Source organism: Corythoichthys intestinalis, chromosome 14 (genome assembly GCF_030265065.1).
Source record: "Corythoichthys intestinalis isolate RoL2023-P3 chromosome 14, ASM3026506v1, whole genome shotgun sequence".
Lineage (NCBI taxonomy): Eukaryota > Metazoa > Chordata > Actinopteri > Syngnathiformes > Syngnathidae > Corythoichthys > Corythoichthys intestinalis.
Genome location: NC_080408.1, coordinates 19,419,996 through 19,446,839, shown reverse-complemented (window position 1 = coordinate 19,446,839; position 26,844 = coordinate 19,419,996). Strand labels below are relative to the sequence as shown.

Below are 26,844 nucleotides of genomic sequence, written 5' to 3'. Positions count from 1 at the left end.
TACAATAATACACCTAGCTTGGCTAAAAAGGTTGGTAGCTGCTCCCCCCAGCTGCTGTGATAGCAACCTTTATTAAGGGGCAAACAATAAGATGGGAGGGATCAGGAAAGCAACATAGAACATAGAAAAGAATACATAGACTACATGGGGGCCACACGACCCAGGACAAAGGAAAGGATGACTAGACAAAATTTATCCTATTAGGTGGCTAACTATAAGGAAAGCATAAATGTTAACTGTATGCACAACAATTCCAACACGCTGCAACACCAACACGCAACAATTGTGTTGCGGAATGGCCTCGCCTTTATATGATGACAGCGAAAACGGAAGACGAAGACGCAAACCTTTGATTTCGGGCTCCAAAGTTGAAGAATTCGATTGTGGGGTTTACTCTGCAACTATAGAAATGGAAAGCTCTTGTGCCGATGCCGTCAACACTTGCACACATCACTTTGGGCATGCGCAGCGCTGCTTCTAAACATTAACAACAGCTAACATGGCGGAAAGTCTGCTTTAATGGATTGTTTTTAGAATATTTTTTTAATGTTTGCATGTTTGTGCCTTTCGGAGCAAAAGAAAAATGCAATGGCTTGGAGTGGACGGGTATGTTGTCTCTGGCCTGAGGAGGTGGTTGGTGTCGAGGAAGTGCATCATTGGCTCTGGCCTTGTAACTCTGCACTGCCCCCTGGCTGGCATGAATACTACATCGTTTTCACACGGAATTGCAACATCGTTTGAATGGAGACGGAACCAAACAAATGCATGCATGAAATTTGTCGTATTCTCGGAGCGTCACCATGTAAACTGCCCCTAAGCCACATGGTTGCTAACAGTCATATGCTATTGTTTAGCGACAACTGGATTTATTAATTTATTACATTTCATCCTTTACACAGCCGCTGGAGACGGAAATGTCATTTAATCCATCTGCAAGCGACCGGGATATTGATTTTTGATTGATTGATTATTTTATGACACTGGTCGGGTATGCGCTGGTCCTCATGGGAAACTTCTTTAAGGTAAAACACTACCGCTTATGTCCACCGGCGTCGCTAAAATCGACCAAAACTGAAGTTACATCATGTTGCTTTAAGTCAAGTTAAAATTTTTAGTCATTCACTTATTCACTCTCTTGTTGTGAAATATTTTCTTTTTTTTTAGCAGATAGGGTCCAGAACACTTTGCTTACCCACGATTTTAAAGAAAGGAGGAGCCGTTCACTTTGGTGGCTAAGAAAGAGGATTAAGACGAGAGCGAGCTGTGCAATGGAGGGACAAAGATGGGTGTATGGAGTGAAGAAGGGCAAGGGTTACCATCTGTATGTATGGAGTCTGTGTGAGCTCAGCAGAGCAAACAGGCCAAAGGAGGGGGGGTTGTCTGCGGAATTATTCATAGAGCCTCGCCGCTGAAAGGAAAGTTGTCCTAAGGAACCCCTCACATAAGGAAACAAACGGACACGCTCAGATTTGCAGTGACACACCGCGGCCCTCTGCCGTGACCTCGGCATCTGCTGCTGTGAGAAAGTCTCCTCCCGCAAAGCCTCCTCAGGTAGACCACAGATCTGAGCGGACAGTTGCGGCCAGGCAACGTTAGCACGTCTATGTGTGGCTCACCTGATAAGGGTTCTCCGGGTTGAACTCTGCCTCTACATCCTCTTCTTCCGCATCCATGGGTGCCTGACGGCGGTGCCGGGGGGCAGCCCTTGTTTTCCTTTGTCCGCCTGCACAATATCGCAAAGTTACAAGACTAGGATAGCGCTGCCGTGGGATAGATAGTGGCCATGCAAACTTTTGGCATTTAAGATGAAACCTTAGCCTTGAACCGTCTTTTAAGGCGAAAGAATTATGGATTTACAAAAATATCTTTTAGGGCAAGCGTGCCTACACTTTTTGCCTCGCCAGCTACTATACAGTACTCATCTACAATATAACCAGGTATGGCAGTTGAGAATATTTTCAATTGCAATAGCTGGTTGCCACGAAGAAAGAAAACAGAACAGTTACATCGATAATATATTGCATTAAATTGATCATATCAAAAGTAGATTCATTAACCCTAAGACAAACCCGTGACGTTGAGTCCCGTCCCAAGCGCTCAATTGTCAAATCTCCAGTTTTCCATGGTGTATCAGTGCAAAATGTAAAACTGGGAGCAAAAGTATATGAATAATGTTGACAGCAGCGGCCTGTGTGAGTTTATTTTTTAAGGCGCTTTAAATACGCTCAGGGATTGATCACGGCAGCGTAGTCATTCGACTCCCAAGTATTCATTTAGTACTGTTGCATAAGTATTACAAGGTGGAGTCAGAACATTTTCTACACCAATCACAGTTATTAACGTGAAACCAATTTGCAGCTGTAGTAAGTGCTGGGGCCAGCGGCGCTGCCAAGGATTTTGGGCCCCATGAAAAGATATCATTTTGGGCTCCACCACCAGTGCCAGGATATACACGCGCATTTAGAGTTTCAACTACGTAATTTCCTGCATTCTAATTTGTGCATTTTTTGCATTAATTTAAGATGAAAATATATTTATGTAAACATACAGCATATAGAGCAATAACGAATAGACATATCTATAAGAAATGTACGAACGCCATCTTTTACAGTCTAAATATATTTTATTAGAAATATTCTCGAAGCAAATACCATGATGAATGACTTAGAATAAATGTTTTGTTTTAGCTTAACTATACTACAGTATACAGTACAGTATACAGTAGGGTTGTTCCGATCATGTTTTTTTGCTCCCGATCCGATCCCGATCGTTTTAGTTTGAGTATCTGCCGATCCCGATATTTCCCGATCCGATTGCTTTTTTTTTTTTTTTTCTCCCGATTCAATTCCAATCATTCCCGATAATTTTTCCCGATCATATACAGTACATTTTGGCAATGCATTAAGAAAAAAATGAATAAAACTCGGACGAATATATACATTCAACATACAGTACATAAGTACTGTATTTGTTTATTATGACAATAAATCCTCAAGATGGCATTTACATTATTAACATTCTTTCTGTGAGAGGGATCCACGGATAGAAAGACTTGTGACTTTGTATATTGTGACCAAATATTGCCATCTAGTGTATTTGTTGAGCTTTCAGTAAATGATACTGTAGCCAGGCCCAAATGCATGATTTGAAGTGGAACCATGACTGTGCGTAGTGCTACCAATTGATATATCTTCTCTGCGTTGGGAAATAACAGAAGGTTTTAAGAAAAAGATCAATTGCTACCTTGCTTTCTCACATTGCTTCCCATGATATTTCTAATCGTAGGGAGAGGGATTGTAAGGCTTTAGCCAGTTAAAAAAAGGCTCCAAAGGCTGCCAAAATTCACTCTACTCTTTTTACGCTGCATTTTATCTCTCTATGTAGGTAAAACGGCGCCATTACAGATTGAGCGCGACAATGCGTGAGTGGGTCGTGCAGCGCATGCATTAATTGCGTTAAATATTTTAACGTGATAAATGTTTTAAAAATTAATTACCGCCGTTATCGGGATGAATTTGATAACCTTACCTTAGGCCTAAACTAAAGACTCTGGATGAGTGTAGCATATTATGTTTGTAACGTTAAATACAATTAGAAAATGATTTAATTAAAAAATATATATTAAAAAACGGCATGGCCGATATTTTTTTGCCGATTCTGATACTTTGAAAATGACGTGATCGGACCCGATCGATCGGCATCCGATCGATCGGGTCCGATCACGTCTGTAGTATCTAGACATCTCTAGTATACAGTATACAACTGTTTTAGTATGAAGAGATTGCTAAGGGTTTGCTTGCTGTACTGATTAAATGTAAGCTAAAAGTGGAGCAAACACTAGCTAGCAAACAATTACAGTATTTCATTATGGAGTAGGCTTAGACTCATCTGGAAACTCGCGATCTCCACTATAGGCTACAGCTCTGAAGCGAGGTCCTTTGTTAACAAACTAAATTCAATTGATGACAAACTAAATTCAATAGATTCTTGACAAACTGGGATTCAAGCCGATTTTAAAAAAGAAAATTTCCACACCAACTTTCAGTTTCAACATGTGTTGGATGCCAAAAAATGCCGTCATTATTTGGAATTCTTGTTTTCGAATATGTGAATGTCGCTCATTGAGGCCGGGAAAATCCCATATTTCTTAAGAAGTAAGCTGGGACCTCGCTTCGGAGCTAAGATAACAGGTTAATTTTCAGTACTACACTGACACAAGACACCAACTTTCCTTTGTGAAGTACTTTGTCACATCCTGTTGGCCTTTTCTACCCATCTCCTGTTTTGCTTATTTTTCTTTCCTCTTTTGAAAACCCGATTTTTGTTTTGAAAACATTTCTGCAGTACTGTGCACTCCGAGTCACTGACTGGTCTAAATGTGCATCGCTGCTCCCGGTCTGATCGAAGGAAGGGAAGATCAAACCATTTAATGAAAATACGGGGATTAGGGGGTGGTGGCTGGCAATACGTATGCTCTCTGGGTTTACTTTTTGCCAAACAAAACAAGAAAAAGAAACCCTTCGTTTTATTCCTATTAAAGTTATAATAATTAATATTTAAATTTGTTACCGATTTCAAGGTATACCGTGGTATGAAAACGTCAAGGTTTGAAAACCGCAAAAATTTTCAGTCATACCGTCCCTAAAGTATTATTTATTTTTCATGTCCCAAAAAATGCATGGAGAAATCCCTCGCTTGCAGCTGTAAGTCTCAACCCTCCCCCACCGGTTGTTGCTCAGAGTCAGCAAGTCAGCTGTGCTACACGATGGCTGGAGGAGGTGAAACTCCTGAATTTTTTCCCCCATCGAAGAAAACGAAATCGCTGGTATGGGAATACTTTGGCTACAAAAAAGTTGCAGATGGTTTAGAGGAGGAGGGCCAACCGACATGTGAAACATGTTTGCGGAGGGTGCTGCCGAAGAGGCAATACCTCCAATATGATTTCGCATTTATACAAAAAAAAGGTTAGTAAACGCTGTCATGAACGTGTTCCACCAGTTACGAGAGTTAACTCAGCGTGTTTGGTGTGTCTAGCGGTGGTAAAACGTGGTGATTTTTTTCTCTCTGCCAACTGTCTGTGTTGAGAAAGAAAGTGTGTGTATAATGTAAACATACGTGTCATACACATTTGCTTATTATGGAAAATAATCCAATTATTTTTGTTCTGATGGTAGTAATGTTGAACTGTGGCTGTTTGTTTAGGCTCACCTAAAGGACTGCATTTATTTTAATTTTATAAATTAGAATATATACAGTGCCCTCCATAATTATTGGCACCCCTGAAAAAGATGTGTTTTTTAGCTTCTAATATATATATTTTTAAATTTAAATAATATGGGACCTTAATGGGAAAAAAAGAGAAAAATCCAACCTTCAATACAAGAGCATTTATTCAGTGGGGAAAAAATCCCACATAAAGAAAAAATTATTTGACATCAAATAATGTGTGTCACAATTATTAGCACCCCTGGTGTTAATACTTTGTACAACCCCCTTTTGCCAACAAAACAAGGTCTCGGGACTGAGATGGCCATGGGAGGAGCTTGATTTTGTGTCTGGTGAACCATTTCTTTGTAGATTTGGCCATATGTTTTGGGTCATTGTCTTGCTGAAAGACCCAGTGACGACCCAACTTCAGCTTTCGGGCAGAGGGAAGCAGATTTTGATTTAAAATGTCCTGTTATTTCAAAGCATTCATGATGCCATGCACCCTAACAAGGTTCCCAGGGCCTTTGGAAGCGAAACAGCCCCACAGGATCACTGACCCACCCCCATACTTCACAGTGGGTATGAGGTGCTTTTCAGAATGCGCATCTTTCGTGGCACGCTAGACCCACTTAGAGTGTTTGGTTCCAAAAAGCTCAATCTTGGTCTTATCTGACCAAAGCACACGGTCCCAGTTGAAGTCACGGATATCTGTCTCATAACTATCGCTTATTTGTATTTTTTTCATTACTGTCGCATTTTCACCGATATGTTAGATGATAAATAATCAATCCAAACAAACTGAAAAAAAAGTTTAAAAGGGTAAATACCGATATATAAAAAAGAAAATCTCGACTACTCCTTGATGTCATGTCTGCGATTTCTGCATGGTGACCCTTGTTAGATTACAATGTTTCACCCATGAAATCCCCCAAAAATGCGGCTCTGGCCATTCACAGCTGTGTCTTGACACTCGGTAATACATGCTAAATGGAGTTTTTGGATCGAAAAGAGGTAAGTACACGATAATATCTCGCTAAAATCGTGGCGTCTTTAACTTTGCTCTCGCGTGCTCTCACCTCCAGTTAGGGTTTTGCTGTTTAAAGGTTTTTGGGTTTTTTTTCGACATGCCCTCCAGTTCAAAATTTTTCTTCCCCCAGAAAATTGAGATTTTAAGCTTTCCAATGATATATCACACATGCATATAGGCAGAGGTGAAAGTGGGCCAGAACGGTCAGGAACGCAGTTCTGGTATAAGATTCAGGGCTAGAACGCAGTTCCAGTATAAGATTCAGGGCTAGAATGCTGTTCCAGTATAAGATTCAGGGCCGGAATGCTCTTCCAGTACACGGTGCTTTGATTGACAAAACGCTATGTAGAAAAAAATGCAAAGCTGCCACACATGCATTTTATCTACAAGAAGATAAAACATTTGTACTTATTTTTCCTAAATGTATGTTACTTATATCTTTCTTTTAAAAAAAAAAAAAAAAAAAGTAAATCTTTACATTAACTGCAATTTTTATATACATCCTATGTTCTTAAGTAGTTAAAATTGAGATTTGGCATTTAGTATGTGAGGAAATGAGTGAAAATAAAAATTAGGAGATGAAGGTTAGGGTGATTGCTGTTTTTGTTAACTGTTATTTAGCAAATAATTGAAAAAATACAATTTTGAATCAAAATCAGTTTTTGTATGAGTTATAGAAACAACTGTGCTAAAACAGTCTTTTTTGCATTTCAGTAGTTGAAGAGGTTTGACACCCCCCACCCCCACCCAAAAAAAAAAAAAAACCTGGCTACGTGGCGGCTTTTGTGTCGGGGAGTTCCGGCAACAAATCCTAGCCACTTTCACCCCTGCATATAGGACAATTTTAAAATTTGGCCAAATTGGGGGTCTCAGAGGGGAACTTCAAGTCACCTGAGTGTTTTATTTTAACATTATACTTACAGTATGTTCCAATTTACTAATATGTTTATGTTTTGAAAAATAAAAAATCTGTTATATAGTTATTTTATTTTTTTTAAACCCAGACATCTCAAAGTAACACATTTTAGAGCTGTAATTGCAATTCCGTGATACCGTGATATTTTGGCTTAAGGTTATCATACCGTCACATGCGTAGTATACATGCATATATCATAATTTTCAAATAAAATACTGTAGGGCTGTCAAAATTATCGCGTTAACGCAATTAACGCACAAATGCCCCGCTCAAACAGATTAAAATGACAGCACAGTGAAATGTGTACTTGTGTTTTTCGGAGTTTTGGCTCCCTCTGCTGGCGCTTGGGTGCGACTGATTTTATAGGCTTCAGCACCCATGAGCATTGTGTAAATAATGATTGATATCAACAATGGCGTGCTACTAGTTTATTTTTTGATTGAAAATTTTGCAAAATTTTATTAAAATGAAAACATGAAGAGGGGTTTTAATATAAAACTTCTATAACTTGTACTAACATTTATCTTTTAAGAACTACAAGTCTTTCTATCCATGGATCGCTTTAACAGAATGTTAATAATGGTAATGCCATCTTGTTGATTTATTGTTATAATAAACAAATACAGTGCTTATGTACCGTATGTTGAATGGATATATCCATCTTGTGTCTTATCTTTCCATTCCAACAATAATTTACAGAAAAATATGGCATATTTTATAGATGGTTTGAATTGCGATTAATTGCGATTAATTACGATTAATTAATTCTTAAGCTGTAATTAACTCGATTAAAAATTTTAATCGTTTGACACCCCTAATTTATTAATTTTTTAAATTGAAAAAAGCCACAATAGATTGAGGGCACGAAGCGCGATATAGCAAGGGATCACTGTAATTTGTTGTGTTGTAGCCCTTAAAAGTTTAAAATTAAAAATCAATCAATACTTTTTTAAAACCCCATCTTTTTTACCCCATTCCGATCCTCTGAGAAATAACGAGATCGGCCCGATTTCCGATCACGTGATCTGATCGAGGACAGCTCTAGAAATAATAGACTGTTTTCTCACGAAATTTCATTCTGCCTATTTTAATTCTTTAGTGATCAAAAGTCGAACAATTGTTAGAGTTAATTAAAAAAGTTTGTTTTCTCCCAGAAACTTCTTATGCAGACTAAAAAACTGGATGTCATCTGCTGGTGGTTGAGTGGCAGTAAACATTTTTTCCAGGCTTGAATTTACAGGGAAGCAGCGTTACACTCCAGCTGACTCCAGCTTGGGTTGGCTGTTCACCATCAATTAGTTCAGTATTAGCATACGTTCCTTGCGAGTGTTTTCAATTCGCATTAGTGTGTTTGGCTGCCTGTCAAAACAAGTGGGCGTATTTGGGTCATTTACCACACATGCACACGAATGTGCCCATGGTCTGCATGTTTCTATCTTTGTTGAGATAGCTGAAAATATCTAATCATGTCAATTCCTATAGGTTTGAAGGCTGGATTTTCCAAAATTGTTTGACCATATGGTTTAACATGTGCATTATCAATAACATGTATAGCATGAGCTGGTAATTTGCTTACTAGTAGTGTAGGTGGGACGTAGCCAGAAGATTGGCAGATCTCCACACAAATCCTTGATCTTGTTGCTGAGAAACGTGGAGTCGGAAAGAGGCGCACCAGAAGCCACCCATACAAGGTCATCTTCAAATTTGGCTGGCATCACCTCATCATCCTTTTAAGAACAGTTGGGAGACAAAAGAGCCTTTACACATGCGCACCACCGTAACAGGCTGCGGAACGCTTCAAACTTCACGTGATTTATCGCGTTAGCCTTTTTTATGAGCATTCTAGCCCCTCCAGAACAAAAACAAATCAAGCAAGGGACCCCTGAGGCTTTAGTCTGCCGATCCTATTTGCACTACATTCTGCTACATACGCGATGTCAGAACTCATCAGTATCTGCAGGGAGGGAAAGGATTGAATGGCTTTAATTTTCAGGTTTGTGGAAAATGAGCAGCAAATAAACAAATGAGGTTTATAGACTGCAAAACATACTTTATTTACATCCCGTCAGTCCAATTGTATTTTTTTTACTCTGGGGCATTTTTTTTGCTGGGGATCGAACCTCACAGACCTATTTCTGTCATTTACTTTGTCTAGCACAAATGACTTGCTAGAGGGGAAAATAAAAGGCTGGGGTCCATCTCCACTGCACATCTGATAAGACTTATCTGACCCATTCTCCGGCTGGGTTGTGTGTGTTGGGGGTGTGCGTGCATGCGTGTGTGTCTAACCCATATGCACTATGCCATCACTCTAAATTATAGTAAATGACCACCCTGCAGCAACCATTAGAACAGCTCCCTGTTTACACACACACATGAAAGAAAACGATCATTGAGAACGCAAAGAGAGACGGTAACACAATCAAGCACAAAAGCACAAATGTGAAATAAATGATCGTTTATGACGCAGAGAAAGGCAATAAGAACAGCCTTGCGTGGTAATGACTTAAGTCTGTGTGAGAGTGTGTGTGTGTTTATGAAGGCAATTCTGGTGATGTGGATTTATGTGGATGTGAAGCTTATGGGGAATTAAATGATTTAATTATCAAACAGCTTCAGTTGAACAATCACAGCGACGTTTGTGTGTGTGCACGCGCAATATGTGCATGTGCATACAATATACAGAGTGAAGACTTCTTTGTTCTTTCACTACAAAATCCAGTACACTTTGTTCTATTAGTCAATATGTAGAACTGAAGGAGACGGGCTGCATTTCTGTGATCTCTGACCAAATACTGAACAATTGTCAAAACTGTGGGATGAATTTAATCTTCCCCTTACTATGCTCATTAAATTAATTCAAGAGTAGTGCTGCAACGATTAATCGATGAACTCGAATTGATTAGAAAAAAGATGCGAATGAAATTTTGCGTGGCGTGGAAATGGTTTGTTTTGAAAGTGTTTGCATTTAGTTACGTTGAATTGGGTGGCTACACTGCGCTCTAGTGGCAACGATGAATATGACATACACTGCTGGCCAGAAGTATTGGCATTTAGAGATGTCCTGATCGATCGGGATGCCGATCGACCGGGTCCGATCACGTCATTTTCAAAGTATCGGAATCGGCAAAAAAATATCGGCCATGCCCTTTTTTTAATATATATATTTTTTAATTAAATCGTTTTCTTATTGTATTTACTGTTACAGACATGATATATTACACTCATCCAGAGTCTTTAGTTTAGGCTTAATGTGGGGTTATCAAAATATCCCATTAATGGCGGCAATTAATTTCTAAAAAAATGTGTCACATTAAAATTTTACACACAAATATTATCTCCGCTGCACGATTCTCTCACTCATTTATCACGCTTAAGCTGTAATGACACCGTTTTACCATTAGAGAGAGATAAAAGGCAGCGCAATATGAGTACAGAGAACTTTGGCAGCCTTTGAAGCCTTTCTTCAATTGGCTAATACCTTGCAATCCCGCTCCCTATGATTAGAAATATCATGGGAAGCATTGCAGGAAAGCAAGGTGGCAATAGATCTTTGTCTTTACACTTTAAGTTATTTTCCAAAGCAGAGAAGCTATATGCACTGATAGCACGACGCACAGTCATGGTTTTACTTCCCATCATGGTTCCACTCCCATCATGCATTGGGGCATGCCTGCAGTATCATTTACTGAAAGCTCAACAAATACACTAGATGGCAATATTTAGTTACAATACACAAAGTCACAAGTCTTTCTATCCATAATGGTTTCACTTCCCATCATGCATCGGGGCATGCCTGCAGTATCATTTACTGAAAGCTCAACAAATACACTAGATGGCAATATTTAGTTACAATACACAAAGTCACAAGTCTTTCTATCCGTGGATCCCTCTCACAGAAAGAATGTTAATAATGTAAATGCCATCTTGAGGATTTATTGACATAATAAACAAATACAGTACTTATGTACTCGGGAGCAAAAAAAAAGCAATCGGATCGGGAAATATCAGGATCAGCAGATACTCAAACTAAAACGATCGGGATCGGATCGGGAGCAAAAAAACCAGATCGGAACAACCCTATTGGCATTCCTGCAATTCTGCCAGATAATGCTCAATTTCTCCCAGAAAATGATTGCAATTACAAATGCTTTGCTAGTAATATCTTCGTTTATTTTGCTTGCAATGAAAAAAACACAAAAGAGATTGAAATTATTAATTATGATTTTACTAGGGCTGTCAAAATTATCGCGTTAACGGGCGGTAATTAATTTTTAAAATTAATCACGTTAAAATATTTGACGCAATTAAAGCTCATGACCCGCTCAAACAGATTAAAATAACAGCACAGTGTCATGTCCACTTGTTACTTGTGTTTTTTGTCGCCCTCTGCTGGCGCTTGGGTGCGACTGATTTTATGGGTTTGGCTGACGTCCTTTACGTAGAACAGTATATTTAAGCAAATTTTAGCAAACCATTCAGTGTGTCACATTTGCTTTATTTTTTATTTTTTTAATGAATAATTTCAACAATCTCGCAACTAGCCTTTTTGGCGTTCTCTTTTGACTCTCGGACTCTTGTGAAATACTGCTGCTGTCAAATTAAACTAGCTTCAAGTTGCTTAAATTTCTCGCTGCGTATCTTCCCTGGAATCTTGTCGTACATGTCAGCGTGTCTTGTTTGGTAATATCGCCTCACATTGAAATCTTTGAAAACAGCGACTGTCTCTTTGCAAATGAGGCAGACACAGTTGTTGCGTATTTAGTGAAGAAATAGTCCAATGTCCTCCTATCATTGAAGCGTCGGCCGTCACAGCCAACTTTCTTTTTTTGTTGATTGTCGCCATTTTAGAAAATGGAAGTAATGGGTCACACGTGGTAATGTTGCTTAAAGAGCTGCTGCCTTTTGGTGGGTAAATGAGGAGCAGCATTTCGTGTGTAAGGTACTTCATATGTTGGTTGCAGTACTGCTGACCAATTTATTAAGTCTGTGTGCGGGCCAGACGTTATTGATTTTATGACAGAGGCTTGGGGCCGGATGAAATTTGACCACGGGCCGCATTTGGCCGGACTTTGGACATGTCTAGTTTAAGCACTATGATCATTGTGTAATTATTAACATCAACAATGGCGAGCTACTAGTTTATTTTTTGATTGAAAATTTTACAAATTTTATCAAAACGAAAACATTAAGAGGGGTTTTAATATAAAATTTATATAACTTCTACTAACATTTATCTTTTGAGAACTACAATTCTTTCTATCCGTGGATCGCTTTAACAGAATGTTAATGTTAATGCCATCTTGTTGATTTATTGTTATAATAAACAAACACAGTACTTATGTACAGCACGTTGAATGTATATATCCGTCTTGTGCCTTATCTTTCCATTCCAACAATAATTTACAGAAAAATATGGCATATTTCATAGATGGTTTGAATTGCGATTAATTACGATTAATTAATTTTTAAGCTGTCATTAACTCGATTAAAAATTTTAATAGTTTGACAGCCCTATATTTTACACAAAACTACAAAAATGGGCTGGACAAAAGTATTGGCACCCTCAGCCTAACACTTGGTAGCACAACCTTTAGATAAAATAACTGCGAACAACCGCTTCCGGTATCCATCGATGAGTTTCTTACAATGTGTTGCTGGAAATTTAAACCATTCTTCATTGGCCAACTGCTCCAGGTCTCTGAGATTTGAATGGTGCCTTCTCCAAACTGCCATTTTCAGGTCTCTCCACAGGTGATCTATGGAATTCAGGTCTGGACTCATTGCCACTTTAGAAGTCTCCAGTGCTTTCTCTCAAACCATTTTCTAATGCTTTTTGAAGTGTGTTTTGGGTCATTGCCCTGCTGGAAGACCCATGACCTCTGAGGGACACCCAGCTTTCTAACACTGGGCCTCACATTATGCTGCAAAATTTGTTGGTAGTCTTCAGATGTCACAATTCCATGCACACGGTCAAGCAGTCCAGTGACAGAGGCAGCAAAGCAACCCCAAAACATCAGGGAACCTCCGCCATGTTTGACTGTGGGGACCGTGTTATTTTCTTTGAAGGCCTCGTTTTTTTTTTCCTGTAAACTCTATGTTGATTCCTTTTCTCAAAACGCTCTACTTTTGTCTCATCCAACCAGAGAACATTCTTCCAAAACGTTTTTGGCTTTCTCAGGTATGTTTTGGCAAACTCCAGCCTGGCTTTTTTATGTCTCTGGGCCAGAAGTGGGGTCTTCCAGGGCATCCTAACATAGAGTCCCTTTTCATTCAGACGCCGACGGATAGTACAGGTTGACACTATTGTACCCTCGGACTGCAGGATAGCTTGAACTTGTTTAGACGTTAGTCGAGGTTATTTATCCACAATCTTTCGTTGAAATCTCTCGTCAATTTTTCTTTTCCGTCCACATGTAGGGAGGTTAGCCACAGTGCCATGGGCTTTACACTTATTGATGACACTGCTTACGGTAGACACAGGAACATTCAGGTCTTTGGAGATGGACATGTAGGCTTCTCAAATCCTCAGACAGTTCTTTGGTCTTCTTTCTTTTCTCCATGCTCAATGTGGTACACACAAGGACACAGGACAGAGGTTGATTTAACTTTAATCCATCTTAACTGGCTGCAAGTGTGATTTAGTTATTGCCATAACCTGTTATGTTCCACAGGTAAGTAACAGGTGCTTTTAATTACACAAATTAGAGAAGCATCACATGATTTTTCAAAGGGTGCCAATACTTTTGTCGGGCCCATTTTTGACTTTTTTGAGTGTAAAATGCATTTTTTTGTGTAAAATGATAATGATTTAATTTTTTTCCATTCTCTTGTGTTTTTTTCATTGCAAGCAAAATAAATGAAGGTATTACTACCAAAGCATTTGTAATTGCAATCATTTTCTGGGAGAAATTGAGCACTATCTGACAGAATTGCAGGGGTGCCAATACTTTTGGCCAGCAGTGTAACTCATTTCACATAGCTGAATCCAGCTGCTCCCTGTTAAGACCAACATAAGCTTTTTGTTTGAACTAATGTTTTTTTTTTTTTTTTGCATTCGTAATTTAGTTTATTGGTATATTTAGCCGTTTTTTTTTTTTTTTTTTTTTTTTTGTGGGAATCTGTGTTTGAACCATTTGCTAAGAGCAATGTAAAAAAAAAAAAAAGTTAGAATTTTATAACATTTAAGCTAGCGGACTTTTGCTATGTAAGTTAGCCAATTCTTTTGTTGTACTTAGACCCTCATTCATTATTTTTTTATACCATTTGAGGCTCAGCTCAGGTATTCTACTTTTTTAATGTTCCTTATCCGATTACTCGATTATTTGACCTAACTACCGTAATTTCCAGAAAATAACGCACTTTTTTCCCCACAAATCAACTTGTAAAATCATGGTGCGCATTATAAACAGGTACATGGATGGAGACAGAAATATATATATATATATATCACATATATACAGTGGGGAGAACAAGTATTTGATACACTGCCAATGGGAAAACCCATTGGCAGTGTATCAAATACTTGTTCTCCCCACTGTGTATATATATATATGTATATATACATATATATACATATATATATATATATATATATATATATATATATATATATATATATATATATATATATATATATATATAAACCGATTTTTTTTTTTTTTTTGACACAACCACGTTGTGTTGAAGAAACGTATGCTGCAACCCGTTGCCGACCATTACAGTACGTGACGTCACCATTTTGTTTCGGTAATACTTCACTCTCATCGGCCAAATGATTTCGGCTGTGTTAAATTCTGCTTTTTTCACTCTTCATAAAGCACAAAATTTAGTTTCTTGAACTCATTTGAGTCAACGTTTATTGCAGCTCCGCAACTCGGACCATAACAAACGAAAGCACACAGACTTCCTGTGTCCGTCAACTATATCTGTCCCTCGGGAAACTCAAACTCAAATAACAATAGTTCCTATTGTTACTGTCGTGTTAACAGCGATGAGCTCTCACGGATTTCCGACTTGTGTTCTCACTTTCATTTTATCGTATCAATCCATCGAAGAAACATTTATTCATCATGATGAAAAAAGCAAGTTATACAGCAGCCTTTAAAAGAAAAGTCACATCTGTTTTGTTTTCTCCTAGATTCTGGTAAGTTGGAGAAGTTGTCAAATCATATTATTACCGTAACTATTGTCAGTTTATGGTAATGTTTTGAACTACCAATGTGCTATGCTTGTGCTGTGTTTCACCAGTCAGTAAAATGACATTTCTGTATCTGTACACGAGCTCTGTTTTCTTGTATTCTTCTATTTATTGGTGGTAAAATTAGGGTGCGCATTATAAACGGGTACAATAATTTTCCCTAGATTTTACAAGTAAATTTGGGGTGGCATTATACACGAGTGCGCCTTATATTCGGAAAAATTACGGTAGTTAATCAATTAATTGACTAATAAAATAATCGATAACTGCAGACAGACACGGCGCTCCGCATACGCATAAAACGCACTGCGCGTAGGGCACCAACTCTGCCTGAAGGGGCACAAAAAAAAAAATCAAGTTTGTAAAAAATCCTAAAAAATAGTAATTGTAATAATAACAACAATATATAGTATTTAAAATAAAACTTATAACTGGTAAATGCAAGTAATACAAATATAAGTAACATAGTGTAACGGTTAAATGTGTCTCATGTTGATGACGTGCGCAAGCGCGGGAGACGAGAAAAAAAGAGAGGGAGGAAGTGAGTTGTTGGCGGTTCAATCAAGAGTCGGGACGGCTTTGCCCAAAAGAGCACAAGTCTGCTGAGTTTTTGTCTACCACAAAGAGTGTGCCCACAGCAACCCACACGGTCCACTACAATAGGCTCATTATTTACACAAAAAAAGAATCTCCTGTGCGGTCCTTGCCTGGTACACCAGACTCACCGCTGTTCCAGCTATTGAGTCTGGCCACCATTTAGCGGATACAATTTCCAGGGCAGAGCAAGCCACAGCAAACAGACAGCGGAGTGGACCAATCAGCGACGGGCAGACGTGACGTTAGTAAAATGACAGGGGCAGGAGGAGGGACTTGCGCGCGGAAGTAAACATACGAGGAGAGCGGAGTTTATTCAACATGGATAGCGCGAGACAGACTGTTGTCAATGACTCGTATCGATGTGTTTTTGGTAATGTAAAACTGATTTTACCTTGGATTGGAACATATTCTCGGCTCTGCCCCCCCCCCCCCCCCCAATTCCCTAGTGGTTTGCTCCATTATGCTTCAGTCGCAAATTTGGCAGAAGTTCATTCTTGAAAGGAAATGTCATCGAAAAGACAACAACAGTCGGGGGCGGAAAAAAGGAAGAGGAAAAAGCAGCGAGATGATGCCCGCGCATCACTTGCAGGTAAGAATGTTTTTTTTTTTTTTTTTTTAAACAATTGTTTATTTATTATCAGCTACGTTTACATGACTACAATAATCTGATAACTGGGAATAACCAGGCAATGACAATAATGAGATGTGACGCATTTACGTGCACTTCAGTGATGTGATAATCAGGAAAAACCTGGTTTACATGTTAAGTCAATAGTTCGATTTCTTTCCAAGTACATGACGTAAAACTCTTGGTCTCAGCATAGGCCTTCCTCCATGTCTACCAAAAACCCATGCTTGCTTGAAGTTGTTCCACTGAACCTCTTCAAAATGCGAGTGTGCCGATTGCGTTACACAAGCTCGCTAACTGCAGAGTAGGCCCATTGGCTGAAAGCGAATCAGTTTGGCTAGGGTGACCAAACGTCCTCTTTTGCCCGAACAAGTCCTACTTTCACGCAGTATCCTCGTTGTCCGGGCGGGTTTTATAAATTAATAAAAATGTCCGGTTTTTTATGATTTTTTTTTACGGGACCAACTTGAAGAGAATTCCTCCGGCCGCTCGGGGGCAGCGCTTGCCTGTGTTGACGTTGCTCCTACTAGTAGGGGCGGGAGAAGGAGTAGATCTTCTTCTTCTTTTTTGGTAGCAGTTCACCCTTTGTTTCATGGGGAATTACCACCATCTACTGACAGTTTGGCGAGAGCTCAAACTACAGTAAGGAGTTCAATAAGAAGTTCTAAAAGACGTGGCTCCATACACCTTTCTGTAAGTGTCTCCTGTTAATGTCGATCACGTGTCTTCTGTTGTACATAGGGTTATATGTGTACACCGAGATGCAGTATATTGTATGAGTCTTGTAATTGTTCTGCATTAGTTAGTGGTTGAATGCTAGTATAGCTAAATAGCTGTGTTGCTTATGAGTTTTGTTTTTTTACGATAAATACGTATATAATGGCAACTGTTGACTTCTGTCGGAGATTTGTACTGGTGTAATCTGTAAAATCCCGTTTGTTGTCGCATCTTTGCGCTGCCGATGGTAGTAAACTTTTATAGCAAAGTCTGATTTTGCCTCGGCTCCCGTATTCGCTAATAGGGTAGCAATCAGTGAGCTCAGCTGCGCTAGGCATTATTGGCAATGTAGTTTTGAATTTGAACTGCTGCGTTTGGAAACATGCTGGTTGAATCGCTTGTCAGTTTACTTCAGTTATTGTTTGCGTACAATTTAGAACATTGTATGAGAATAAAAATTGAGTGGGAATAACATTTTGTCAACGACAATTGTCGTGATCGTAATTTAAAAAAATGTTGAGTTGGCACATAGCCAACTGTGTGTGTGTATTAACTGGACTACATTTCCACGAGTCTGCATTATATTATTTTTTTTAATAATTATTCTTTCTTTCTTTTTTTTTTTTTTAATTGTTTGATTATTTTTTTAGGAAGAATAAAGCCTGTTGAGTAAAAAAAGTGGGAGGTATACGCATCTTTGAGTGATCTTCGAGTAAAATTCAAGTATGTCGAGGCCGGGACGAGTGTCCTCTTTTTTGGAAATCAAAATATGGTCACCCTAAGTTTGGCGTCCCTAAGGCCTCTCTAGCGACATCCGTTTTTCCATTTGTACACATGCTCCGAGATGTAAAATAGCGGTGTTTATCAGTTAAAGGATAGCGGATCATGCTCTTTACATGACCACTTGAATAATCTGCTAACTCCAGAAATCGGGTTATGATCACCGCAGTTTATCAAAAAAAAAAAAACCACGACAAAACGCTGTGGTGGAAATGATGTGACTTGCAAATTCATTGCACAATGAAAATTAAATTATGGAATGTTACGAGACATACCGGTAGTGGTTTTATGTAGTCATTTTCAAGAGGTTCAGAAGCCAAGAGCGACATCTACTGGTGAAACTAATTAGAAAAAAAAACAATCTTAAAGCTATGTAGATTTCCCCTTTCAAAGTCATTGTTTCCACATTATGTCCAGAATGTTTATATAGTGCTCTATCAGTCCATGTCTATGACGGTATAGTATTAAAGTTTTCATGTATCTGTGTTTTAAATATGGGCCTGCATAATACTATAATTAATTTAGAAAATGTTTGTACCATGGTTCAAAACAATATTTCACCATATAATCCCTGAATGTTTTGTGTTGTATTGATGGATGGGGGGCACCGGGGAGCACCACAAAGCATTTATGCCTAGGGCACCAAAATAGCTAGCGCCGGCCCTGGCTGCAGCCCTATTCAAGATCAATTTGTAGCTGTGAGGATATAATAGTTAAATATTGAAGATTAAGTTTGATGACCTGAAGACATCACACTAATTTAGAAGCATAATCAAGAAGATACAAAAGCCCAACCCACCAAATCGAAGGTCAGTGAGTCCTTGTCAAGACCCTCCACATCTGGAAGGCTGGCCTTCACCTGGGTTTTGATGAAGCACTTCTCACCCCCTGAAAACCGGATGCCAGTGATTCCCTGAAGGTGAAAAGCATGATTTGTATACCTCCTGTTCTGTCACCTGTACTAAATTAATATCACCACAAAAAGGTGAAAATTATTGATTCCAGCAGATGAGGCTAAAACAGTCCAAGAACTTATTTACTTGGCTTGCAATGTCCTCAAGTGGATTCTATTTCAGACAGTTGGCCCACAAAGGTTGATACTGTGCATGTTTGAGAATCACATTCAGCAAACGTCATGTGTTGACTTTCTTTCCGCACACGAGCGCCCTTAAGCAGTTTGCTCACTTACAATTTCAAAATCGTGGACCTCCACGGCCTCTTCCGCTCCACTGCCGGTGCTGAACTTTTCCATGTTGTTCTCTGTGTCGATCTCCATCGTGCCCTCCTCCACTTTGCCATTGATGCTCATGCTGTAGTGGACATTGTAGACCTGCGTAAACATGCAAACAGATTGCCATTTACTGACAGTTAAGAGAATCTGCTCCACGTACAGTCCCCCAGTCCTCTCTTTTTAAGGACCTTTTCTCAGTCTTGTGAGATGTGTCCCCTCTCCACCCAAAAAAAAAACCAAAATTACTTTCTAATGTCATCGAGACGTACAAATTGTTTGAGTTTGTATGCCGATTTTGACATTTTAAGGGGAATCTTCAGGGATGTCGTTGTCAAGCATGTGTGACATATTTTTTCTTCAAAGATCTTTGTATTTGGGGGCGGGGCTAAGGCTAGCACATTGTTTTAAAGTGAATGAGAGTGATTTTTTTTTTAAAATGCGGGCGAATGCAAGTCTCATGATTGCTGGATCGTAGAGAAGTGCTAGTTTAGTTGTTCTCAGATTTTATTTTGTCATTTCAAATGAACTGGCATTTCATGAAAGAAAGTAATTTATATAATCTCTGCGTTCATGTGTAAATCAACTCAAGTTGATTTGAAGTGCCTAATTTACTTCTAAATGCAGCCTTTGTTTTACTGTTTATAACTACTACCCCAGTAATGAAGTTTGAATTAATAATACACACTCAGGTGACTTGAAGTTCCGCTCCGAGACCCCCAATTTAGCCAACTTTCAAACTTGTCCGATATGCATGTGTGATACATCATTGGAAAGCTTAAAGTCTCAATTTTCTAGCGGAATAAAAATATTGAACAGGAGGGTATTTTTAAATTTTTTAATTTTTTTTTTAAACAGCAAAACCCCATCTGGAGGCGAGAGCACGCGAGAGCAGAATTACAGACGTAATGACTTTAACGATATTATCGAGTGCTTACCTTGTTTCGATCCAAAAACTCCATGCGGCATGTATCACTGAGTGTCAAGACACAGCTGTGAATGGCCACAGCTGGATTTTGGGGGGATTTTATGGGTGAAACATGGTCATTTAACAAGGGTCGCGATGCAGAAATCGCAGACATCAAGGAGTGGTCAAGAGTTTCTTTTTCATATATTTACCCTTTTAAACGTTTTTTTTTTTTTGGTTTAGGTCGATTATTAATCATCTAACATATCGGAGAAAATGCGACAGTAACAAAAAAATAAATACAATTAAGCGATAGTTATGAGGTAGATATCCGTGACTTTTTTACAAACGCCATTTTTTTTTATTGTGACATAATTTGTTTAAAAGTTTAAAATATGTGAGTGAATAATTTCTTTAAGTCGTTTTTTTTTTTTTTTTTAACGAAATATGAGACATCAATTAATGATTCTAAGCTAAAAACGACAGACATTTTGAATAATAAATATGATTTATTACCTTCGTTTTATGGCTGGGTTGAAACAAAAGCGGTTGCGTGACGTCTGTAAACTGGGGTTTTCAGGATAAAACGGACAAATTAAAAATAGTTCAGGGGCTTAATGCGCCATGAATCTGCTATGGCAGCATATAGACATGTTGTTTTATCAAACACAAGAGTTCTTTTGGCTTAAAATACAGCAGTTTCTTTTAAAGAGGAGTGCAAGAGCAGAAACTGCTTTTTCAGTCTTGTCTGTGTTTTCCGCCATATGTAAGTTGATCATTCACGCACAGGGTGTCAAACTCATTTTTGTTTGCAGGCCGCATTTATGACAATTAGATCTCATTTGCCCGCACTACTTTATTTTTGGTGGAATAAGTCAAATCACTGGCTTCCATTGGCGCTCGACGGCCAATCCATTTTGACTGGGAGAGGGCAAATTAGCAGATCTAACTGCGGACACGAAACTGATCCAAGTACAATAGTGCACACAGAAATCACTAAGCTACGGTTTTATGGCGCCAATTTCAAAATAAATGCATGTGATTCTGTCTGACAAAACATCGAAATGGTGATATATCGTGATACAGTGGGGCAAATAAGTATTTAGTCAACCACTAATTGTGCAAGTTCTCCCACTGGAAAATATTAGAGAGGCCTGTAATTGTCAACATGGGTAAACCTCAACCATGAGAGACAGAATGTAGAAAAAAACAGACAATCACATTGTTTGATTTTTAAAGAATTTATTTGCAAATCATGGTGGAAAATAAGTATTTGGTCAATCCCAAAAGTTCATCTCAATACTTTGTTATGTACCCTTTGTTGGCAATAACGGAGGCCAAACATTTTCTGTAACTCTTCACAAGCTTTTCACACACTGTTGCTGGTATTTTGGCCCTTTCCTCCATGCAGATCTCTTCTAGAGCAGTGATGTTTTGGGGCTGTCGTTGGGCAACACGGACTTTCAACTCCCTCCACAGATTTTATATGGGGTTGAGATCTGGAGACTGGCTAGGCCACTCCAGGACCTTGAAATGCTTCTTACAAAGCCACTCCTTTGTTGTCCTGGCTGTGTGTTTGGGATCATTGTCATACTGAAAGACCCAGCCACGTCTCATCTTCAATGCCCTTGCTGATGGAAGGAGATTTTCACTCAAAATCTCTCGATACATGGCCCCATTCATTCTTTCCTTTACACAGATGAGTCGTCCTGGTCCCTTTGCAAAAAAACAGCCCCAAAGGATGATGTTTCCACCCCCATGCTTCACAGTGGGTATGGTGTTCTTTGGATGCAATTCAGTATTCTTTCTCCTCCAAACACAAGAACCTGTGTTTCTACCAGAAAGTTCTATTTTGGTTTCATCTGACCATAACACATTCTCCCAGTCCTCTTCTGGATCATCCAAATGCTCTCTAGCGAACCGCAGACGGGCCTGGACGTGTACTTTCTTCAGCAGGGGGACACGTCTGGCAGTGCAGGATTTGAGTCCCTGGCGGCTCGTTGTGTTACTGATAGTAGCCTTTTGTTACTAGAGCTGGGAATCTTTGGGCACCTAACGATTCGATTACGATTACGATTCAGAGGCTCCGATTCGATTATAAAACGATTATTGATGCACCCCACTCCTTTTTTTTTTTTTTTTTTTTTTTTTTTTTTTTAAATTTGTTTTTTACATTAGTTCCAAAATTGTTCAAAAATCCTTTCAGGCTAAACCAAACTACTATTTCAGTATCAAGTTAACATATAGCAGTAAACAAATATACAAAAATAACAGTAAATAAAAAACTCCAGTCCCCATTCTATATCAGCAGCTTTAAACTACTTTCAATTAATTTAATGTTGTGAATCAACCGTTAAAGTTGTTAAAATTGCTCCTGTTATTCCATAATTTCTCTTTTGTCTACTTTCAACATGTGAAAGTTTTAAAACTATTTTAAAGATAGATTCAAGTCAATATTTTACCGATTTAGGAGTATTTTAGATAAAAAGTTAATTAGGTTCGCTTGGAAGGTTCGCAACAACAGCCTTGCAGGGAAGTGTACTGCTTTAAGATGGCGGCCGTTACTAACGCCCGCATCTAGTTTTTTGTAGATGTGCTGGTAACGATACCGAAGCTATAATGCATCTAGTCCTATATAAATGATATCTACCGTAACATAATGTGGCATGTAGCAGCTTTTCGGCAGCAGTCAGGTATGTTGTTGTGGTTTTTTTTTTTTATCTCGTGGCATGAGTTGAGCTAGAGCCATGAGTTGAGCATTGGCGTTACCCGAGGGGCCGGGTAATGAGAAGCATGATGTTTACCTACTCTCGCTCCGTCCCTAATTGCGTACCGAAGACCGCGCGGCGCGCTGAGTGTGTCGTACTTCTGCTTTACTTGGCATATTTCAATAATCGGAATTTGGATGTTTGTGAATTGTTCTCGAATCTTCCACGGCCGAATCGCGAATAATCTAAGAATCGGAAATTTTGCACACCTCTATTTGTTACTGTTGTCCCCCCCGTGTGGTTCTGGTTTTTTCGCTCACCGTTCTTATCATTTTGACGCCACTGGGTGAGATCTTGCATGGAGCCCCAGATCGAGGGAGATAATCAGTGGTCCTGTATGTCTTCCATTTTCTAATAATTGCTCCCACAGTTGATTTCTTTACACCAAGCGTTTTACCAATTGCAGATTCAGTCTTCCCAGCCTGGTGCAGGTCTACAATTTTGTCTCTGGTGTCCTTCGACAGCTCTTTTGTCTTGGCCATAGTGGAGTTTGGAGTGTGACTGACTGAGGTTGTTGACAGGTGTCTTTTGTACCGATAATGAGTTAAAACAGGTGCCATTAATACAGGTAACGAGTGGAGCCTCGTTAGACCTCGTTAGAAGAAGTTAGACCTCTTTGACAGCCAGAAATCTTGCTTGTTTGTTGGTGACCAAATTGGAAATAAATTCTTTAAAAATCAAACAATGGGATTTTCTGTTTTTTTCCCACGTTGTCTCTCATGGTTGAGGTTTACCCATGTTGACAATTACAGGCCTCTCTAATCTTTTCAAGTAGGAGAACTTGCACAATTGGTGGTTGACTAAATAATTATTTGCCCCACTGTACTTTGCATCTCAAAAGGTTATCGATACAATCATGCCAAGAATCGAGATATCATTTTAAAAAGGTGCTAAACACCCAATCCATGTACTGTAGACAGGGCGGGGCGAATGAACGTTCGCTCATTCGAAACAAGCACATTCGCAGCCAGTCTTTCCGATATTCGGGGCGTTTACGGGTCACTCTCTGTTCATTTTAGGGTATTTACAGATCACTTCCTGTTGAGTTTGAGTCTTTGCCTATTCATTCCCGGGTCACTTCCTGTTCTGTAACCCAAAATCAACAGGAAGTTACGCATAAAATGCCCCAAAATCAACATGTTTTTATGTGTTTTGTAGAGTATCCTAAAATCATTTCCTGACTGATATATCAATAATCGTTGTATCGCCATATCGTGAGGTCATAGTTATCGTGAGCTTTGTATCGCAAATCATATCGTATTGTGTAGTAGCATGAGGTTCCCACCCCTAGTATGTATACTGTATAGAATGAATGATCTACAAGGTGCCTGTCAGAAAGAACAACCAAGACTGTCATATTGGACCCACTGGCGGGCCAGTTCCGGCCCATAGGACGTATATTTGACACCCTTGATTTACATCGCTATGTGCAGTGGTAGGTTGGCTGCAGAAGTGAGTAGTAACGCGTTACATCTACTCAGTTACGTTTACTTAAGTAACTTTTTGGGAAAAATATACTTCTAAGAGTAGTTTTACCAAGCATTATTTTTTACTTAAGTAGATTTGTGAAGAAAAAACGCTACTCTTACTGCGCTACTTTGGGCTACACAATAGTCATTACATTTTTCCTATTAATTCTACGTGTTAGATTTATTCTTTTTTGCCAGCCATGCCAAGAGTAGCTCTACCAATTACACCAATGAGACGTCGCGACAATAATCACATGACTCCATTACACCAATCTGACGAAAGCTTGCCGTTCTATGATCATGCCAGCCTGTTCAATCACGTGGCGTCTTTAAAGCACTGTAAAAAATGAAATATTTGACCCTCAACATGACTCGAAACCAATTATGTAAACCTCTCTTCCAGTTTTTATTTGGCATCAATTGAACACAGAAACACAGAGATATGAACCTTTTAATTTCATAATAGTAACTATGAGGGAACTAATTACTATTCAAATTAGGAACTATTTTTTCCACTAGAGGGCACTCGTGCTCTTTAGAGGAATAATGCTACATTTCAGGCTTTTTTTTCTCTCTCGTCGGAATTCAGTTATTATTATTTTTTAAATTTCTTTGGCATAATGTGGTTATGTAATGGGTTATTGTGCAGTATCATTATATCAACAGATCATATAGATAGGTTTGTGCTGAGAGAAAAAAGTACCAAATATACAAATACAAAAAAGCAGTTACTCACAGTGTTACTCATTATTTGAGCATTCTTTTTACTGGATACTTTTTTCCTTGTACTTGAGTACAATTTTTGGATGATTACTTTTACTTTAGTAATATTATTTTGACGTAACGCTACTCTTACTGGGGTAAAATTTTTGGCTACTCAATCCACATCTGGTTGGTTGGGGGAGCACCGAATGGTTCTACACAGGGCCGCATTCAATCGAGGACTGCCACTAGATCCACTCAATTCATGTTTCTCACCCTCTGGTTCCACTGGATATATTTGTAGGTCAACTTAATATATTGAGTTAATCTGTTTCTGCAACTTCAAACACAAGCATTTAAATCATTTCATTTCAGCACTTTTCTGTCACCTCAATTTATCCTAGCACTTTTTGTTTTATAAATAGCTTTAATAACCGTGTAGTCAGAAAGCTGCCCTTTAATCCATGTGATAGTCTTTACTTTTCATTATATGAGATGAATAACTTTTTCTGGTGAACTCAGCTTTTGATTTGAAATTGAAAATTGAACAAATTTACTATACTCCTTTTCTCTCACACACCTCTTGCCCCCGGAGCATCAGCCGGACCAGAGAAGTAGCCCCCCTGCCCCACCCTATCCTACCAGCGTCCTCTACATATACACAAGGGCTCCATTCATGTACGCCATCGTGGACTATGTCTTGTTTAACTTTGAGCTGTTTTCTTACACTGAAAAAAAATCCTCCAGTTTGGAGTCTTGCCCTCAGTTATGCTACTTTCAACTGACTACATGTGTACCTTTTTTCTTGGAAGTCTGCCCAGTTGTGTGTGCGTTTTAAGAAGTAAAGCTTCTGCTCCTATTTGCTTCTGCAACCTAATGGAATTGTCTGGCGCAGCGGACTAATGTACCATTTAAGCGCCCCATCATAGGACACGCTTGAATTCATGGAAACAGCCGTCTTACGTGTTTTTCATTGTTGCTCCAGAAGTAGAATGCTCCCACGGCCCCCAAGAGGACCAGCAGGGTCCCGGCAATGAGCACCGCGATCCCGGCCTTCAGAGCGTGCCCGTTGGCCGCGGGCTTCACCGCCACGGTTGAATACGCCTGTAAGAATTATAAGTTTTACATAGGAGGTGTTAGAAAGTGTGGCAATTAGTACTTGAGGTATAAGCCAAGGCTTCCTAAATTGAGAAAAATTTTGCATGAATGAGGAGACTCTTACTGGAGGCATGAACTGCTGCACGTCCTCTGGTCCCGCCGACGCGATCGGTACTTTCTCAGAGTTATCCGCCATTACTTGAGACACACACCTGAGGATCCCCGTAACACTTGCTCATGAATGGCGCCATCCCTCACTCTTTGCTCTCTCTCTCTCTCTCTCTCTCTCTCTCTCTCTCTCTCTCTCTCTCTCTCTCTCTCTCTCTCTCTCTCTCTCTCTCTCTCTCTCTCTCTCTCTCTCTCGTTCTGAGGGGAGGATCGAGGTGGAGTCCAACTACTGTTTCTTTTTTTTTTTTGTGTGTGTTTTTTTTGTTGTTGTTGTTGCTTTTTTTCTGATGAAGACGACGCAGCGTTTCAGTCAAGATCTTGTTGAAGTTTTTTTTTCAACGTCAGGCTCCACTCTAACAACATCTTACGTGTCTACATTTATGAGGCGCTTTACATCAAGGGTCCCCAAACTTTTTCCTGTTAGGGCCATA

The 26,844-nt window shown here is 39.2% G+C and overlaps 1 protein-coding gene across 1 annotated transcript in view; it reads right to left on the bottom strand.

The window, feature by feature from the left end:
• LOC130929727 (leukocyte cell-derived chemotaxin 1-like) overlaps positions 1–26,844 on the bottom strand; it is a 39,530-nt gene that overhangs the window by 10,681 nt on the left and 2,005 nt on the right. Inside the window, exons 2-7 of the mRNA XM_057857150.1 lie at positions 26,370–26,457; positions 26,111–26,251; positions 19,263–19,403; positions 18,873–18,986; positions 8,728–8,878; positions 1,617–1,723 (exon numbers count right to left, since the gene is read on the bottom strand). Coding sequence (XP_057713133.1) covers positions 1,617–1,723; positions 8,728–8,878; positions 18,873–18,986; positions 19,263–19,403; positions 26,111–26,251; positions 26,370–26,457 — 742 coding nt within the window. The remainder of the gene's footprint in view (positions 1–1,616; positions 1,724–8,727; positions 8,879–18,872; positions 18,987–19,262; positions 19,404–26,110; positions 26,252–26,369; positions 26,458–26,844) is intronic.